The sequence below is a fragment of the Oculina patagonica genome, chromosome 3, assembly GCF_052425735.1.
Source record: "Oculina patagonica isolate OP01 chromosome 3, crgOcupat, whole genome shotgun sequence".
NCBI lineage: Eukaryota > Metazoa > Cnidaria > Anthozoa > Scleractinia > Oculinidae > Oculina > Oculina patagonica.
In genome coordinates this window covers 11,322,635-11,342,554 of record NC_135760.1, presented here as the reverse complement: position 1 = coordinate 11,342,554, position 19,920 = coordinate 11,322,635, and the positions used below count along the sequence as shown (strand labels likewise).

Genomic DNA, 19,920 nt, shown 5'->3' with positions numbered 1-19,920 from the left:
ATTATAACATTTGTGCTTGTTTTGCCATCTCACGAGAGATTCTCATTGAGCTAAAAATATTTCAAATTTTAAAACGGCGATCGAATCGAGGGGTAACAGAAAATTTAAATTATGGGCGAGAATATACAGAGGTTAAAATCGTGCATTAAGGATTTGAGGAATAAAATCGAGATAGCAGAGGAAAAGAATCGAAGGGCCACCAAAGTTATGAAGATAAAACAACAGAGATTTGAAGTACTTTGGGAAGATGTAACATTAAAACGCCGGAAACTTGCGCTCAGAAAGGAAACGTTGCAGAAAACGTTTGAACTTTTGGAGTATAAGCATGAGAAGCTAGAAGAAGTCGACGAATTGCTTTACACGAATGCGATGATTTCGAAAGAGCTTACAGACATGGAAGCACACAATGTCCGAAATTTTACAACGCTGGAAGTTGCATTGAAGAAAACGCGAGCAAAAGCTCAAGAATTTGAAAACAAGACGAGAGATTTGAAAACACGAGCCCAAGTGTATACCAGAGAGATTCAAATGGCAAAAATCGCCGAGATGAAAGCGGAAAGGAAAAGAGCCGATCTTCAAAGCAAACTCATCACGAGCAAGGGTCTGCTGGAGAGATTACAAGCAAAACAGGAAGAATTTCACGAGCGCGAGAAAGATTGTATTGAGCATTTACACACGCTGGATGAAAAAGTTAAAGAGGCGACCACAAGAGCTGAAGCCGCCGAGAGAAGATCGCATTTGCTTGATAGCAAAGTTTCAAAACTCCTTGAAGAGATTAATCAACAGAAGAGTGAGGCCAAGAAAATATTTGTGTTGAAGAATGAATTAGAACACCTGTCCTTAGACTATTAAAGTTTTCACAATGAACAAACTAAACCAGCGCGCTATGATATTGTCTTTGAACACTACATGGAATCTATGTCGTATTAATAGGGCTGTATTTTGCACGTTAAATTTGTTTTTCTAAGCCGCTGTCATTTATATCAGTTTATTTTTTTTCTTTTGTTTTAATCAGCTGGGCTCGCTTTGAAAACCGTATCGTCTTCGACAAAAAAAAAAACTAAAAAAATACATGTACAATACGTGTAAAAAGGCCCGTATTTCCTGCTTGCCATAATCTTAAACCAACGCCATGCGGATTCTAATGTGTTCCGTCAAAAACTGAAATATAAAACTTGAAAAGAAAAGCTGCGAAAACTTGTTATTAATCGATATAATTTTAGTTTACAAGATCACAAACATGCCGACTAATTTTCCAAAACAGCTGCATTCCCCAGGATTCTCCCCAATCTTCATTTCCAGCAAGCTACCGTAAAATCCCGAGAAGCCCTGGGTCTAGCAATGATTAATAGGCGTTCAGGTGGGACTATTTTCGAGGAACTCATCATTATAGGGACGAAATCCAAAATGTTTCGATTTATATTTAGAAGTGATGTTGCATACAAGAATACCGCACAGTAAAACTCTGTATTCATAACGTTACGAAACATGGAATAAGATCTACAGCGGCCAGTCTCTGAACTAACAACATAAAATTCAAACAAGCTCTCCAATAGGAGATTAACAATCAGAAGTTATATCTCCAAGAGCTAAGGCATGGTTGGTTTGGGGAGGGGGAGGGGGGTTTACCTTCTATCAGAGGGAGGGAATAAGGGCCAAAAGCAGGACTTTTGACGGGTGGGTGCGAGCGCCGGAGGGGTGAGCGTCTTGGCGGTGGGGGTGGTGTTACAGGGCGTTTGCTCCCCTTGGAAATTTTGAAAAAGTTAGTGATTGACGTCCACATTTCCTGCATTCTTAGAGTCATCTTAACCCTCACTCCCCTATTAGGTGTACCTTTGTGGCCCACGGGGAGGTGCGGACGCCCCCCCCCCCCCGGGAATTTTGCGTCTGAGATAGGACTTATTTATTAAAGGATTGTTGTCTCTCCCCAGTCTCACCCATAGTTTTGACATTAGCTCCAGTCCTCTCGCTATCGTTCGAAGGGTCGAGCGCGTTCGCAAAAAATACGACTGTTTTGTAGTTTAATTGTTATCAGAATGTTACAGTTCTACATACGTACATTCAGTGAACCGTTTCATTTCATTTTCAACTGTACTCGGCTCAGTGTTGACTAATTCAATTTTCAAATAAACAATGAAGCGCGAATCTATGTCTGCTTAGTAGAGTAGAGCACAAGGAATGGACACTTTCACAAGCTCTATTGTTCATGTTTTCTGTATAGTACATAAGTAATTGTTTTAATTGCAACAAAAAAAAGGCTTTTCAGTTGATCTATAACAGGGTAGATTAAAAAGTTCGTGAAACATTTTGTTTCAATAAAAAACTGCTACAATATTAGAATACAGTCATAAACCTTTTTCTCGTGATGGAAATGAGAAACGACTATTTTTCCGTCTGCAGCCATCGGGTTACCTCACAAATATAATGAATTCTTGTTATCCAGAAATGTCAAATATGTTCCCTTGCACGGCAGTTCAAAACTTACAATCCCTTTCGTTTCACTCGGTATCAGTGAATCTGCTTTCTCTCTCCGCCTCTCGCGCTTTCAAGAAACGCTCTCAAAAGGCCTTCCGATCCACGACAAGCTTCACCAAATGATTACATTGTTCAATAAATAAAATTTTCTTTATTGTAGACATCATCTTCTTCTCTTTCCACTCTTTTTGTTTCTTTTCTCATTTGCTCGCTGGCTTCTTAAGTCCTTCTTCATCCGCTGATCAACAATTTTATAGGGACCTTTGACACCAGCGGGTCTCTTCATTCGTTTGGCGGCTGAAAAAGAAACGTTTCAAATTTTTTTTTACTAAAATGCATAAAAGCGATCTAAACGACTCTCATAAACGAGTAAAGGTCGGGACACACCGGGCGGCAAGTCGCAGCGACAGGTCGCTCAGTGTGTACATGGCGCCCTCTCATTGGTTAATTTATATTTTGTCACACGTTATCGCTCATTTTCTCGCTGCGATGTGTCGCACGAATTCAAACTGGTTTGAATTCGTGCGACACATCTCAGCGACAAAATTTTGTCGCAAGAATGCACCATGTCACACTAGGCGACATGTCGTAGCAACTTGTAGCCGCGACGTGTTGCAGCGACTTGTCGCCTGGTGTATCCCGACCTTAAAACAACAGTATTCATAAAGCCAGTGAAAAACAACTACCGGGTATTTACTTTTGCCGCATATAGCACAAAGAAGCAAAAACAACAACATGCAATCAACGCGAAAAAACATGCAACCGGTGAAAAGCGCGGGAACGCCACGTGCGCCAAGCACGATTGACGTTTGACTTGCATCTGATTGGTCGCAATGTCAGCACGTTTTCTCTGATTGGCTTGAACAAGTTGCAAAAAGTCATGTGCTAGCTTCTGTAAACAAGCTACTGTAAGCTCGAAATTTCTTTTCAAAGTCAGTGGAAATTCAAAGTTAATGGAAATTTCAAGATTAAATTGATCAGAACTTTCTTTCCAACAGAAATTTCCAGTTGTTTGTTTTGTGTTTTTGGCACAAAATGAAAAAGAAAAGTAAGTTACATGTATAGTGGGAATCTTTGCAGGGTAATCTAAATTAACATTAAAATAGATAAATTTACCTTGGCTTTTTTTAGCAACGACGTACTTGACTTCTTTAGGTTTCCCATTTAGAACTGCCTTTTTGTACAAACTGCGAGGATAGAAATGAAAATCATCAACAACTGCAACAGCATTATCCGCAGTAAAAAGAAAACGTATAGCGCAATTCCATTGTAACAGGGATGCCTGGTTACAAAACTTATGTTTGCTATTAACCTACCTTTTAATTTGATTCATTTTTTCTTTTTCGGAGACGTCGACGGTATCACAAATGGCCTCCGCTTTTTTACGGGCTTTTTCTAGTCGTTTCATTTCCTGAAAAGAAATTTAAAACAAACAAAGGGTAAGTGACAACTGTGAACCCTAAAAGCCCGAATCCACGTGTTTTCAGTGGTGATGGCCATTTAGTTCACTTCAAGCTATTAATACAAAGTCAAGAATGTGCAAGACAGGCAACATCATTATATAAACTGCAGTAGTTTAGCGAGTGGTACCAAATCGATAAAAATGGTATCACACATGTGTGGATAAAAATGGTATCCACACATGTGTGTTATCATTTTTGACCAATCAGCTCGCAGAGTTTGCCATGTTTCAATGCTCAATGAGCCAAAGTAAATCGATATTAAGTCGAAACATCTTCGGATCTTCCTCGGCAATCTTCAGAAAACTTCGGAATTTTTTTGGAAAATGTTCGGGATCATTCGTACAACCTTAGGACAACATTTTGAAAATTTTCGGAAATCTTTGGAAAATCGTCAAAAACATCGTAATTAGTAGGTTTATATAATAAACAGAATAATACATGGTTGCTTGAAGATATGAAATTTATCTTCTCGTGTTCAAATCCGATATCTCACTAGTTCCCTGCGCTCACTCGTGAGCTATCGATTTGAACACTCGAAGATAAATTTCATATCTCTGCGCAACCATGTATTATCCTCTATCTAATGACTAGGAAGTAACGGACGCAGCGCAGAAACTGCGGAAAAACAACTGATAACCTTGGCTAGAAGGAGAAATTATGGCAAGAAATAAATGAAAGCCTTGGCGGGTACGAGTTGTTTTGGCAGGAAAACAACTGAAAGCTGTGGCAGACGCGCCAAATAATGGCAGTAAAAGAACTGAAAGATGTGGCGGAGGCGAGACATAATGGCGGGAAACAACTGAAAGCTGTGACGTACATGGTGAATTATGGCAGGAAAACAATTGGTTCGGAGCTGTGACGGACACGACAGATCATGGCGGGAAAACAACTAACAGCTCTGTCAGACACGGGCAATATTATGGCGGGAAACAAGAGTATTGAAAACTTACGGAAACAGGAAATTGTGGCGGGAACTGAACAACTGAACAGTAAGACACTACCTCTCTGGAACCTCTATTTTCATTCGCCCGCTGTAAACACTTCCTCTATTGTTATTCAGGGCTAGGGGCATTGTTGTCACCTGTTATCTATTGTTTTAAGAACCAATGAATTAACTCGTTCCGAGAGGTAGTGGGCGACCCCAACTGAAAGCTGTAGGGAGACGCGAATTGTGGCGGGAAAAAAAGGAAACCTTTGTCAAAAGAGGCAAAATTTATTTACCTTTCGTTTTTTCCTGGCCTTGGCCTCTGCTACCTTTTTCACTGACCTGGCGTTGATTTCCTTCATTCTTGCTTTGTAATCGGCCACAATCTCTTTCGAGACTGGTAACTGCCGCTGGTAATGTTTCGCTTCATCTTCCACAAACCAGGCCGGGAGGCCATCATCGTTAAACGACCATCTGAGAGCAAATGTTTACAAAGGATTAACAAGTCTGTGGAAAAACTTCAGTGAGGAGAAAAGAAAAGAAAAGCTTACAACTGGACGATGGAATCTTATCGAGCTGGTCAATGCACGGACGCCTAAAGAATAGGAAAATCATGACATGAACTTACAAACGAAACGCCATGGGCTCGTGAAAAATACATGTAGCTTGAAAATAAATTAGATATATGGTAAAAATCTTCTGAATAATTGAACCAAAATTCCTTTCCCCTCATTGTCTTCAAAAAGTCGAACAATGCAACTTTCTTTATTACTTATCTAGGATATCTTTCTGCACCAATTATTATACATTATTATCAACTATTAACTATATTAAATATTAATTATTAGTAACTGCTGTTAATCAAACTGAACTATATGAAGTAGCTATCGCGTATAATATTTGTTAAAAAATAATAATAAAGAACTGATGTAACAATAGGCAAAAGGAAACCTTTTTAGGCAGAGGAATCGCCCTTTTATTTATTTATTTAATTTTTCTTTCTTGTATGTTGTTAATGTAAGTAATATTTAACTTTCATCATCGATACCATCAGTGTACAATCCCAGACAAAGGTAGTTGGGACACCTCTAATAAAACTGAACGTGACAATTCGTTACGAATGCTATGAAATAAAGACCCCATTCCCCTTACAATGTTGCGAAATATGCAGCAATGGGAGGCATTGTTTTTTTCAGGTTACAGAACATTGAAATGGGGAAAAGTGGGAATTTGTAGATATTTTCATGTTTCAAGTGGGGAAAAACATGCATGGTATTGTGGGTTGAACCTAGAGCTTCACTGCAATTTTACCCGAAAATCAGGATTCCACCGTTTGTGTAAAGCCATGGTAACCCTGAATATGTTCGGACAGAGTCGGATCAATCGTAAATCTTCGCGGATCTTCGTAAGACTTTAGAATTCGTGTGTTCGTCACTCACCTGTGATATCCAGAATCAATTATGTCCCGTTTATTTTTCTTTGAAAAAGCCATCTTGTGTCCCAGTGCTAACGTTTCAGGAGTAAGCTTCTTCAAATACTCGCCTGTTAAGACAAATAAGAACCACTTGCCTCCAAATCTTTGACAATTACAATTGAGAAACTTTTCGGTCGAAAAAGCCGCTCTCCAAGACAGTTTCGCTCTCCAAGAAATTGAATAGTCTGAGCCTGCAATCCTTCGAGGAGTTGACGTAATAACGTCCGGGATACTCGCGAATGTTCGCGCTACAATCTGACTGGGCGATTAGAATCGGAACTGTTCGGGTGCTTCTACGACGAATTGGGATAACTGTACGCGACTGGAAGGTCTAAAGTATAGCGAGCCACTTTAACTAATGTACCGGTATTTAAACTTACTATTATCTTCCACTGGGACAATCTCAAAATCATTTTCTTTAGGGCCGCCTTTTTTGCCATCAACATGTTGTTGTTGTTGTTTTGTTTTTTCTGGTGTAATTTCCTCCTCACTGTCAGTACTGCTGTCACTTTCCTCGCCACCACTATCCTCCTTATCATTCCAACGAACCTTTTTGGCCTGTGTAGGGGTTCTCTCCGTCCCTCGTTTGGTTCCCTGTTGTTGATCAGTCGCATTTGCTTCGGAATTTTTTTCTGTGATAAACAGATACAATAAATTAAGGCACCTTCACTCATTTTAGATCCCTGTGTAATCTGTTTTGATAATGAAAACGAGAACATAACGCTTTAAACACTACGAGCGAATACTGGATGAGTGATTTTTCTGCAAGATCAAAGGACCTCTGACATGAAGAGTTCAGATAGTCTAAAATTAAGTTATTTGAGGTTCTTGTAGTGGGCCATTGTCATAGCTTTGGTGTAAGGCGGTGTTACATGGGGCAACTTGCAACAACGATTTTTTGCGCAACAATCGCGAAAAATCGAACAACGTGTAACATCAGGTACCGGGGACGATTTTTCGCGCAACTTTTGACTCGGCAACACGTTGCCAGTTTTTGAACCAAGTCAAAAACTCCAAAGGGGTTCCCAACATTGTTGCGCGAAAAATCGTTGTTGCAAGTTGTCCCGCGTAACATCACTTTTAGGTTTTAGTACTATTTCAAAAACGAGTGCGAGTGTTTCATCACGATTTCCAAACACGAGAAAACAGATGAAAGCACGAGGCCGCTTCGGCCGAGTGCTTTCATCTGTTTTCTCGTGTTTGGAAATCGTGATGAAACACGATGCACGAGTTTTTGAAATGACTTCTCTAAAGAAACAATACAAAATTATGCAGTGTCGTATTTTTTCCCATTTTTCTTTAAAATGCCTTGTATGTGTGATTTGTTGTATTCAGTCGGCATTCATTGTATTTGTGAGCTTTTGTTTTTAATTATCCAATAGTTTCGCGTTGCACCAAATTTGTATTCTAAAAGCGTTGTGAACTTGAAGGGATTTACATATTGTTTTTGCCATGGCCGAAGGAAGGTTTCGCTCCCCGAAAACAATCGAGGAAGAAGAACTTTGCGTAGAGAGAGCAGTACCGAAGTCTACCAGATATAAAAATAAGTGGGCAAGAGGGATTTTTGAGGATTGGCAACGAGTGCGAAGTGTCAATGTTCCAATACTCGAGGTTGGTGGAGTTTTTAAAGAGTATGAATTGCACAAAGTTCAGCCTCTTACTACAGTAAGTGCGACAATTAGTGTCGATTCCAGCAGTGAGTCCGTGTCACGGAAGGTAGAAAAAGTTTCTCAGAATGTGGATATGGATACTATGCCAGTCTGTTTTGGCGACTTTAAGAAATGTACTGTAAACTTTAATTTCAAATGACTTAGGCTTGTCAGTTTGTAATTTGAAATGTTTTTCCTGGTCATTGTTTATTAAAAATTAATGATTCATGTAAAGCTGTGTTTGAGTAATATATGAATATGCAGATTAAGAACAATTTTTTCACTAGTGATGAAAACGTGATGAAACACTAGTGATGAAAACGTGATGAAACACTAGTGATTTTCAACTGGTGTTTCATTGAGTTTCCAACTCATCCACCTGACCCGAATGGGGCGCTCTGGTTGGCTTATAACGTCATGAATTATTAATGAGTTTGAGAACTACACTTGAAAACAGTTTTATTTTGTAGCACCTTAATTATCTATCTAAACTTACCTAAAATAGTTCCTCCTTGATTCTTATACTCTTCCACCATTTGAGAAATCTCGAAATCTTCATCGGCATCATCTTCCAAACCTTTAAACACATCCTACCAAAACGATGACAGATATCACTGCTATATAAAATAACTGAGAGGGTTCTATACGATTTGGTCATAATTTAGTCATTTTTTGTGGGAGACAGGGTGGCGTTTTGTGCGTTGGACTTCAAATCAAGTGGTCCGCGTTTGAGCCCTGGCTGGGTTCAGTGTTGTGTTCTTGGACAGAACACCTTACCAGTGCTTTTCTTCATCCATGGGTATATAAATGAGTTACGATGAAACATTAGGGCAAATGCTTGACGTGAAAAAATGATGTACGTACCTTTTCAAACCACATATTTGCTTTTGCCGTGAGAGGAACTTCTGGTTCCAAATCAACCAAGAGCGGGTTCTTATCACTGATCGTAGAAAAGAAACAAACAAAAAACAGCATTTTATACGTCGAAATCATTTATTTTAACCGATAGTATATTATTGCTGGTAGAGCGCCTGCCATCCGAAGGCCATGGGTTCGACTCCTGTTGCTTTGGAAGAACTCGGACTTTTCTTTCTGAGTGGCCTCTGTCACTCATTGCATCTTTTTCATGACGTAGTACTGCTTGGGAGAATATGGAAGTCGACCTCTCCTGGGGGGTGGAGTGCTGTGGGAGATGTGTTAACCTTATGGTGAGTGTATGTGTATGTGACTCGCAATCAAGTGATCTGGTTCCTAACATTGGTCGGAATCATTGCTGTGTTCTTAGGCAAGACACTTTACGCTCAAATTGCCTTTTTCCACCCAGGAGTATAAATGGGTACCGGTTAATTGTTAAGGCAACCTGACAAAATACTTGGGAAGGGGTAGCCTGGCATTGGACAAGCACTCTACCCCAGGGGAGTAGGGGGAAAGCAAAACTCCAAATTGCTACATGCTACAGAATCCAAGATAAGCTCCGGCCATGTGGGACAGGTTGTCTCGAGTGTGAATTTTCACGCACAAGGTTACTCGGGTTCTTTAACGTCCCCTGTTATAGGCCTGAAGATACAGAAGACGGGACCTACGGTTTAATGTCCTTGAGACAACGTGCGGACATCGAGTAAATGACTTACTTGAATTAACAGATGTTTGAAAAAGGAAATCCCCCTTCTAAAACTAAACGACGACAATTTCTTCCACAAACAGACAAAGCATATTTAAATTGTCGCAGTTTGTTATTTTACCATTCTAGAAGCACGATGTCCGAAATGCAGAGCCGCAGCACATCCGCTGGTTTTCACTAACCATTTGCAAAGTTGAAAGATGATGTAATTACTTTCAATATTTTTCCAAAATTACTGCAAAGTACTCAAAATCAATAAAACTGTGCTCAAAAACCGTAGAAGGATGAAAATAATTGCATTAAAATTATATTTTTCATTGGTTGAAATACACGAACAAAGGGAAATTGCTAATAAGTGAAAAATTACTAACCTCTGCTGTTTTTCACTGGTTGGCTCCACTCCTCCAACATTACTTTCAAATTCTAATTCCTCATCATCTTTTTCAGAATCATCGTCACTAGCATCATGACCCTCATCATCTGAACCAGATTCAATTTCCAGTTCTTCTTCACTTTCATTTTCCTTCTCATCTTCAAATTCCACATCATTCGTATCCACTTCATCTACTCTGTCAAGATGCTGCAATAAAATAGGACACAGCATGCTTACTGCGGAGCTTTTATTTGAAAAATGTTTTGGGTAATAATTATGTCAAGCAATAGATAAGACAGCGCATGTTTACAGCATCCAGACAACAGAAATTTGCAGAAACAACACTTCACTTTGATACTTTCGATGTACCAAATATTTGGAACTTAACAAAAAATAGTTCTAAGTGAAAAATAGTTCTAAGTGTTTGAAAACAAAGAAGTGCAGACTTATCAGCACCACTTGGCAAAAGCGTAAGGAGCATTACAAAAAAAAGAAACACATTTTTAGACAAATTAAAAGACATTAATTTTACACTAGAAATTATCGTTTCAGAAACCCAGACGTCTCAGTTTGTTTATGGCTGTTTCCGCAAATCAGGTCAAAATGAATTCTTACACCCTGTTAACACCAACAAAACAAGTTTATTTACACATGATTTTATATTACCTGTTTACTTTTGATGTTTGCGAGAGAAAAAATTTCCATGTCAGTTTCCATGTCTTTTGTGTCTCCTGGTAAAATCATTTTCAACCTCATTTTCTCCTGCAGTTTGTGTCTCTGTTGCTGAACTTTCCTCTTTTGTCTGGAGACAGAAAAAAATTACATTCATATGACTCCATATTTCTTCACATTGCCATACATTTCCTTAACAGCTTTTCAAGATGAAAGTAGAACTGAGTGTGCAAATATATTTGGGGTCCTTTATTATTAGTTTGTGGTATAGAAATGAAAACGAATCTTGCTTGGAACTATGCCTACTGACAAAAATTGGTGTCAGTGGCATGCACTAATAGGCCATTTCCGAGTTACCCTTTGTCTCTGTTTCAAAACAAGTTTACGTGCGAAACCATTCACATGAAAATGAGTTTCACATCCACATCCATTTTCATGTAAATTAAACTTATTTTCATTTGAATGGTTTTGCACTTAGACTCGTTTTTAAACAGAGTAAAAGGGTAACTCGGAAATGGCCTACCGGTATTTCTTTGTCTTAGGATCATGGTAATGAATCTGGAATAAGGGAAAACAGCAATCAATTTTATTGAAACCATTTTGAACTGAAATTCACATTGAACTACAACAAAGATAGGTCACTTGGTGTTTGTACTTATCACACATTGAAATGTAAATTATAAACACCCCATAGGCCTGCAAGCCATGCATGGAAAGGTTACAACCTTCTGACTTTTTGTTTGCCAATTGTTCTAAGTTAAACATTGTTATATTTTGTGCTTACCTCTTAATAAGAGCATTTTCTTCTTCTCTTAATCCTTCAATCGTCTTTTTAAGTGTTTCCTAAAGTAAAGCGTTGTGCAGATGAAAACCATTGCTTTATTAAAGAATCTTATTTTTTGTGTAGTATAGCAGGGATGAGCAGGGATGGCGCAGTGGTGAGAGCATTCGGTACAGCAGGTGTCTGTATTAAGGCCGATTTACACGGTACAATTTTGTCGCATGTGATAATCTTACGACACGCCTACAACAGTCATAAGTGAGTTGTAGGTTTGATTTACACGACACAATTCGTGTCGTAGGCCTGTTATAGGCATGTCGCAAGCATGTCGTATGCAACAAAATCATACAGTGTAATCAGCCTTTAGAGAGGTTCAACAGTATAAAAATCAGCTAACCTCTTCATTCTCTTCCAAATTGTTCTGTTCTTCTTCTTGGTTCCTGTCAGTGAAGAAAGCATCATTAAGAAGAATTAATAAAAGTCCCTTCCAAGTGAGTTAGTTTTCTAGAAGGGACTATTATGTGGGGGAGGGGGATTGTTGGGAACGTGGCTATTTTCAATAGAAATTTCAATTCCAAAATATTTGGGTAAATATTGGAAGGGATATTGCATCTGACAACAATAACACCACATGCATGGTGAAGTTCGCTTAAAGCATAATGATATGAAACCTAAACAAGTTTGACAGTCATTAAAATGAACATTGCAGTTCTGTTAGCATAACAAATACAAAGCAACAACCATTCAATCATTCAATCAAACATAGTTTATTTGGTAAAGCAGGTAAGAAAATAATGAAATAATTTGCAGCAAATGCTGATTTGTACCTGCCATATTTACAATGAAATAATATAAACTAAATGAATATATACCAAATTGAAATACTAATAAATAGAAAACCAAATAGAGAATTACAAGGCCCCTCTCTTTTTTTTGGAAGAAGGAGGGGGTGGGGGGGGGGGGGGTGGAAGGGGCGTCGTTGCTTATTTTTGGAATAATAACATAGCCAGCAGTGACAGAATGCTGTGGGGGGGGGGGGGAGGTGTAACTGCTTGCAAAGGACTACAGTAGCAACACATACAGGTCTTATGAGTCACCACCCTCCCCCCAATACCATATTGAGTTTTGTCCAGCAAATGCTGCGACAATGTTAACTTACACTTTTCTAGGGAGGGGGAGGCGGAAATTTGTTACCAGGTGTATTTTGATAAGTTTCCCAAGACGACTTCTGGCTGGTATCATACAATGTAGTCACAATCTAGGGATATTTTGAGAAAGCCTCAAACCTGTTACTTTTAGGGTCTTCTTCATAAAACTCTTTTCTCAATGCCTTGTGCCAGCTCAAAAGATTCCTGCATTTAAAGATCACGAATGAAAAGATCAGCAGTGCACAGACATAAGAATAATGGCTACATGAAACCAGTTGCCATCTTTTTAAGTATGGTGGATTGCAAACCCTGCATTTTGTATCAATTTCAATGTTGTTCAGTCTGTAAACCTTACTTTATGTCTGACTTTCCAAGAACTTTAACATCTTTGCAGGCTTCTTTAATCTCCTCTGTAGTCAGAATGTGTTTTGCATACTTAGTGTCATCAAAAACAATCTGAATGAAAAAAAGAACAAGGAACAAAATAATTAATTTAAAAAATATCACATTAGAACATCTTCGGGTAACAACAATCTGATTTTAACTGTCTTAATTTTCAAGATTCTTAAAGACCCGGGGGGTGGAGGGGGGGGGGTATTCCCTACAAATTATGGCCTATATGGGGAGGCTCCGCCCAAAAGCCCTTTGTCAGGCTTCAGGTATATAAAAGGGTAGGGATTTTACAAGTTTAGGTATACAAAAGGGTGTGGAAATTTGTCATTTAGGTTTTTCGATGGGCCTTTAATTAATATATATTCGAACAGATGCAATTTATGGCTGTATTACGGTATTTCAATTTATTAAGCGCTACATGAAAATGAGAAAAAAACGTCATGTTCTAAGTCTATACCATGTATTTCAGGTATGTGAAAGGGGTACCTTTTTTCATTAAAAAGTATACAAAAGGGGTACAATTTCTATCATAATGGTATTAAAATATAAAAGGGTAAGGGGTAAGAGCTCGAGGCGGAACCTCCCTGTACAAAACTAAAAGACTCTTTTGGATGTGTAAAATTTCAATTCATATTATCCTTCTGCAGTGTGAAAAACAGCCGTAAATTAACTTGCGTTTGCAGGCTTCCCTTTCAGAAGAACTTGATTTCTACAATGACAACAATCTTGAGCCTCGCCTTTTTTATTCTTTTTTACACCATTGGATGAAACTTCCAGCAAAGAGATACCAAAGATAATGTTTGTAGTCATTCCACAGTTTTCCAGGCTTTAATAATTAGATACATGTAAGAGCAACATAAAACATTTATTAACAAACCTCATTCACCACACTTAAGAGATCAAGTGGATGTTCTGCTTGAAGAAAGTCAGTAACTTTGGCTGATCGAAACAGAGTGTAGTCCCCTTCATCGTATCCTTCGGCACGCTTCTTCTGTTTCTGAAAAACAAGTAAATGCAATTTATAGCACAAGACTGCCAAAAACCTGCTAAATGCATCAAGCATGATCTTAGTAAATTAATTTTACACTGTAATTGCCTTTCTCTTTGCAACGGTTAAAAGTTTAAGTTCACTGCTATTTGTTGTAATTCACTTTGGATGTATCTTCACAATCCACTTTGAACTTCACAATTTTTCAATAACTGAGAGTCAGAATTCTTATAAGATCGTTGTTCGAGAGCTATGGTTGATAAGAGTGGAGACCATAAATTTAAACAGCACTTTTAACTATAGCTAAGAACATGTGATGGACAGACGTATGGGCAAATATAGATGGACAGACAGACAGATGGACCTGTAGGTGGAGGGGAAGAAGATGGGCAAACAGGCAGACAGATGGATGGGAAGGATGGAGTGAGAAAGAAAGGACGGAATGAACCAAATAACAAGTGAATGGAGGACAGGTGGATGGATAAAAGGAAGGAAAACAGAAAAGTAGAAACAAGCAAACAATCAATTTTTTTAGGATAACCCACACACACTGCATGATCTTTATACCTCTACTTGTAGAATACTGATTTTCTTCTTTCCTTCAGGCTCAACTTCTTTGAAGATGTGTTTTGGGTCCAAAAGTTTGGGGTCAATTTTAGCTGGTGCTATGTAACCCTGGGGGGATGAAACAAAATTTAAACAGTATACGTAGGTTGGTCATTTTGAGCAAACAGCTTGTACGTAGGGGCCAGACAGCAGGGGAGGGACCAGATGGGAGGGGAGGGACCATATAGGTGGGGTGGGACCAGGGAGGGGAAGGTGGAAGGTGTTCTCAAATAAAGGTATATGTTGCAGTATAGGGACTGTTCCGGTTTCTTGTGCTCTAAGGGCCCCCCGGGTGCCTCAGGCGACTAACTTTAATTTGTCTTTGGGCGACCAGATAATCTTATTTCTGCCATATATAAGCTTTATGCTGGGCACCCTGGATCTTATAGCTTGGAACCTGTGGGCTCCTTGTAATTTTTCTTAGAGCACAGCCTTACTTAGTTTGGAAGGGCTAACTTTTTGAGGACTTATAATTAGGGGTAGGGTGGGTGGGGGGCTTGGAATAATTATAGTATGGGGGAAAACATTTAAAGACCTGCGAGAGGGTAACAAATATAATTATTCGGTCAGAATTTGTTTAAGAAAATTATGCATTAATTATATAGTGGTGCATTTTAGATCTGAAAATGGGTAGAGTTTCACTATAAAAAGCAGGGTACTTGCACAAAAAATGAGGCGTAAACCTCTGTGGCAGAAAGAATCTATTCTTATTTAACTGCTTCACAAGGAAACTGACCTGGCAAACAACAAAAATCTCAGCAGACTCTGATCGTGATGCCTGGGGCTTTGTAGAATGAACCTTCTTGAAAAGTTGCTGAAAGACCCATAACAATGGCTGGTAATCTTTTGATCTGAACACCTGTAACAGCAAATCAAATTTTATTAACTTCCAGCTTGTATTTTATTCTTTATCGTGAAGATGATATCCCTGACTCTTGAACAACTGTACCTACCTTGGTTATAAACCATCCCCCTTCTTGTAAGAAATCACAAGCTAACTTTAGAGCACTAAGGGCCAGTTGCGCTAGTAAAGAAAACAAACAATAAAAATTATTATATATTATATTATATATTATTATAATAGTTATTCATGATAGCTTTTATGATAGCAAATTCATACAAGTTGCCAAAAAAGTTGTCTGTGGCACTCAGGTTCTGCTAGAGCACAACTCTGATTAAAAATCAAATATTGCAAACCTTGAGTAAAGGCATCCTGTATCCAGGCTGAACCAACATTGGGAGCTCCATCATTCAAAACACAGTCTGCTTTCCATGTATGGAGCTCTTTGTTTATGAGCTAAAATTAAACATGTACATGTATAAAATCCAGGAAATAAAAATTAATAGAAATCAGCACATGCTGTGTGGTTCCAATGGTTTTCTTGCCGGCTGAGCTTGCGAAAGAGGCAAGAAATTAAGTTCTCTCACACTGAACGGGGAACCCTGGGTCCTAGTCAGGATATCAGTTTTCATGCTCGGTCATGTGATTCAGTTTTTTGTTCTTGCCTTCGGTGCAACAGCTTTTCTAACGTGCTGTTGCATCGTTGTGTGGCAGACAAAAATGCATTTCAGTGTGAGAGAATTGAATATTCAAACCCTGTGGCCATATATGGAAGGTAATTAGAACTTTCAAGGAGTAGGAGGCTCAAAAGTTCAAGGAAGAACGAAGCTGAATGGATACTAAATATACTTGAAAGTCTCACACACAAGTCTCACACCTGGAGGTCCCATAATCATCATCATCGATCCTTTTCGCGCCATTGGACGCATAAGGCCTCTTTTTTCGGTTTCTGTAGTCACATGTTGAGTCTGAGGGGGTGTCTAGCCCCCTTCAGACTTGCCATAGCCCCTATTTGCCAGCTTGTTCAGGGTTCCTGCCAGGCCTTCACAGCTACCGTAGCGGCCCCGGGACCTAAGTCCCACTGTACTTCACCCTGACAGGCAGTCCCCTACTCCACCGTTGCCCACCTCCCACGAACGAAGGGAGGTCCCATAAGCTCATGCCTAACTAAAAACTTTGGAATGAATTACGATAGCCTTAACTAACACCTGCCGATGGCTGTAAAAAGGGAGGTCGCCCAAAAAAAAAAATTGGAGAAGGACGGAGGAAAGGGAAATGAGAGACAACGAATGGACATGGGGCCACCTTAAACGAGCAGCGGCCGACCATAGCCAATGGCGCAGTCTGGTTGAGGCCTTATGTGCACCCCTGCACGAAGAGGAGTAAGTAACTAAGTAACTAACACACTTCCTAAAAGTATGCAATCTTAATACCGAGACTTTGAGTCCCATAAGCTCATGCCTTACTAAAAATTTTGGAATGAGTTACTATAGCCTTAACTGACACACTTCCTAAAAGTATGCAATCTCCAAGCAATGTCCTAATTTGGGAGGGTATTTTTGTCAAATTCTACATTTTTAGAAGGAAAAAGTAATTGATATTTGTATATGTTGTGGTTGACCATATAGGTGAGGTGGGACCAGGGAGGGGAAGGTGGAAGATGTTCCCAAATAAAGGTATATGTTGCAGTATAGGGACTGTTTCTTGCGCTCTAAGGGCGCCCGGGTGCCTCAGGCGACTAACTTTAATTTGTCTTTGGGCGACCAGATAAATCTTATTTCTGCCATATAAGCTTTATGCTGGGGACCCTGGATCTTATAGTTTGGAACCTGTGGGCTCCTTGTAATTTTTCTTAGAGCACAGCCTTGCTTAGCTTGAAAGTGTCTGGCAAAATTAAACACATCTTAGGACTGGGACATGGAAATATCCAAAGCATCTTAATTAATTCTCAGAATGTCTTCCAAAATCGTCAGACAACTTTGGAAATAGTTGGCTTGTCTTCAAAAATCCTGATAAAAAATTTATGCCTTTAGAAAGGAATAACTTAACGTAATTTAACTTAATTTTTATCTGACTACACTGTCTAGCAATAGCTAGGAGAGTTTTCTAAAACATTTACAGTACAGTAGTTGATAGTTAGGTTAAATTAGTGATATTTGTGTATGTTGTGGTTGAATTTTACACTTGGTTTGAAATTTTTCAAACCAGTTTGATTTTTATTTTTCATCGTCTTATACCTATTCATTATCATAATCTGAAACAAAGGGAATTAAAAATCAAACTGGCTTGAAAAATTTCAAACCAAAGAAAAAATTAAACCAGAACATATACATTGTTGCAAGGTCACAGTGACTGTCTTTGTTTTGTGTTTGATGAGTTACCTGTCTACAGCGATCTGTAGTTATGTCTTCCTGAATAGTTATGACGTTATGAATGGCCTTGATAGGAACCAAGTCAACACCTGGAATAAAACAAATCACAAACAAAAAATAGGCAATTTAAATTAAACTAATAGATAAGTTTTTAAGTTGAGTGCAGATCACACGGTTGCCGGAGTCTCTTTTTTCATTACAATTTTCACTGTTCATCATAGCCTTTACAAGGCACTTCTAGTCAGCTCATAAAGTTATATCATTTGTCGATCTTCATGACTAAGCAAACTTTTTTAAAGTTATATTTTAGTTATTATTTTTATTTTTCTACCTTCTCCTACTTCATGCATTCATTCTGACTGTATTTTAAGGATAGGGGTGGGTTAATGTTTAAAATTTCAAGATTCCAATGGGAGTACTTGAAGGATGCAAACCTTATCTAGGATGGGTGTTACGAACGTTGATATTGCGTTACGCTTGTTTATTTTTATTTTTGTTCTAGTTAATTTTTCACTTATTGTAAACGTAACTTGATTGTACTTAGCCAGAACGCAGTTTACTCGGAGATAGGACGGAGATACATAGTTTTATAAGGAGATATTCACAATTTACTGGCAGGAGAAATTTGTTTTAATATTCACACAAGGGAGTCAGGAATTATACCATAAGTTTCGTCTTAGCTTTTACTATTCACTTTGTTCACTGTTTCTTTTCCTTTCGTTTTTTTATCCGTTTCTTCGTGTAACGCACATTTTTGTAATTTTTAGTTCTCACCGCATGCTTTAAACATCGGAACGTGTGGTTGATCACAGCGCACCCGAAACTACCGATTCGGAACCGCAACAGTGGGTGCATAATTAAGGAAATAATAGTATTAGACCAGAGCTGTGCTCTGGTGGAGCCCGGGTGCCACAGGCCACCTACTTTTGTCTTTGGGCAACTTGTATTATTTTGCTATCATAAAAGCTTGTATGGGCTGGCATCCAAGATTTCTTACATGAGAGCATTCGGGCAGTGACCCTGCAATTATTCTAAGAGCACAGCTTTGTTAGACTAGTATTAAAAATAAAAAATATTTTGTATCATCAGCTACTCACCAACTATTATACTTGACACAGGCATAAACTTTGATGCAACTTGAAGCCTTGATTCATTAAAGTAAAAACAATTTATATGAATTATGCTTACCAGTACATATTAATGAGGAAGGATCTCTGACTGATACTAACTTTATGACATCATCATCATCATCTGAATCCTAAATCTCCTCTAGAAGATTAAGGATTCCTCTCTATGACACCTGACTAGAATTACGTGTACAGTTCAATCCCGATAACTCAAACCCTCAATAACTCGAACCTTCTGCTAACTCAAACCTTTTTCATTTTCTTACTAATTTTACCCTCGATAATTCGAACTCCTGATATCTGGAATCTTTTTCGATTTCTCTTGAAGGTTCGAGTAATCAGGATTCAACTGTACTTTTAAAGGACAGTTTTTGTACTATGAAAATCTTTCCCTAAACAAACAACCCACCAAACACAGAGCAGACAATTTCTACTGCTTCTAGCCCCCAAAACAGTAGCAACTGCTACACTAGAGGACCAGTAGAATTAAAAGCTTATAAGAGCTGCTACACTACTGTATATCAGACTAATTTGTTCGAGCTGCTAGCCATTTGGTAAGGTAAGCTTTCAATAAAACAATTATATTAAACACATATTTATTACCAGCCTCCAGGGGCCGCACACAGGTCTATTAAGCATCTCGACGACTGCAAGAAGTTAAATTTTCTGTTCAACTGGATCAACTTGAAAGCTGACCGTGAGCGGTAACCTGATGGCAGAGTTAAAAGGAAGTAATAAGGTTATAAATATATCAGGTCTTTAGCTACATGAAGCTGTCTCCCGAATCATTGCTGTATGTTGCGAACGATTTCAGAGCATCTGTTTAAGCTACTATCAATTTACACTACATAAAAGTGAAATGAATACCTGTCTCTTTTGCAAGATGGTAAAATTTATCCTTTCTTTGCTTTCCAACTTTGGTTTTTTTGCCCATGGTTTCTAACAAATGTTTTGAAAATTTTGCTTCTGTGTATTGCAAAGTTTATCCACGTGAGGGAAAGTAGAGTAGAGA

General features: G+C 38.6%; 2 protein-coding genes across 2 annotated transcripts; one reads left to right on the top strand and one right to left on the bottom strand.

Annotated features, from left to right (window-relative positions):
* Positions 1 to 1,179, top strand: LOC144645634 (uncharacterized). The gene has a single exon (XM_078505195.1). It carries the CDS (start codon positions 112 to 114, stop codon positions 850 to 852), a length of 741 nt encoding a protein of 246 aa, XP_078361321.1. The 5' UTR covers positions 1 to 111; the 3' UTR covers positions 853 to 1,179.
* An 825-nt stretch (positions 1,180 to 2,004) lies between these two features.
* LOC144646506 (pre-rRNA 2'-O-ribose RNA methyltransferase FTSJ3-like) lies at positions 2,005 to 19,912 on the bottom strand. Its single transcript, XM_078506118.1, has 23 exons — positions 19,776 to 19,912; positions 19,512 to 19,617; positions 18,879 to 18,925; positions 17,791 to 17,870; positions 15,766 to 15,865; positions 15,522 to 15,592; positions 15,305 to 15,427; positions 14,530 to 14,637; positions 13,852 to 13,971; positions 12,937 to 13,037; positions 12,720 to 12,785; positions 11,831 to 11,873; positions 11,437 to 11,495; positions 10,647 to 10,782; positions 9,979 to 10,187; positions 8,851 to 8,926; positions 8,483 to 8,576; positions 6,718 to 6,969; positions 6,303 to 6,405; positions 5,160 to 5,337; positions 3,792 to 3,886; positions 3,592 to 3,662; positions 2,005 to 2,772 (listed from the first exon to the last, which is right to left on the bottom strand). Exons 1-23 carry the CDS (start codon positions 19,840 to 19,842, stop codon positions 2,639 to 2,641), a joined length of 2,439 nt encoding a protein of 812 aa, XP_078362244.1. The 5' UTR covers positions 19,843 to 19,912; the 3' UTR covers positions 2,005 to 2,638.
* Between the last annotated feature and the right edge of the window lie 8 nt (positions 19,913 to 19,920).

Excerpts from the sequence above, each read along its gene's own strand:
- LOC144645634 (XM_078505195.1), top strand. The coding sequence starts at position 112 with ATGGGCGAGAATATACAGAGGTTAAAATCGTGCATTAAGGATTTGAGG.
- LOC144646506 (XM_078506118.1), bottom strand. The coding sequence starts at position 19,842 with ATGGGCAAAAAAACCAAAGTTGGAAAGCAAAGAAAGGATAAATTTTAC. Across the intron at positions 13,972-14,529 it reads TCAGTATTCTACAAGTAGAG|AAACAGAAGAAGCGTGCCGA; the intron begins GTATAAAGATCA and ends CTTGTTTTTCAG. Across the intron at positions 8,927-9,978 it reads ACCAGTGAAAAACAGCAGAG|TGATAAGAACCCGCTCTTGG; the intron begins GTTAGTAATTTT and ends TTCTACGATCAG.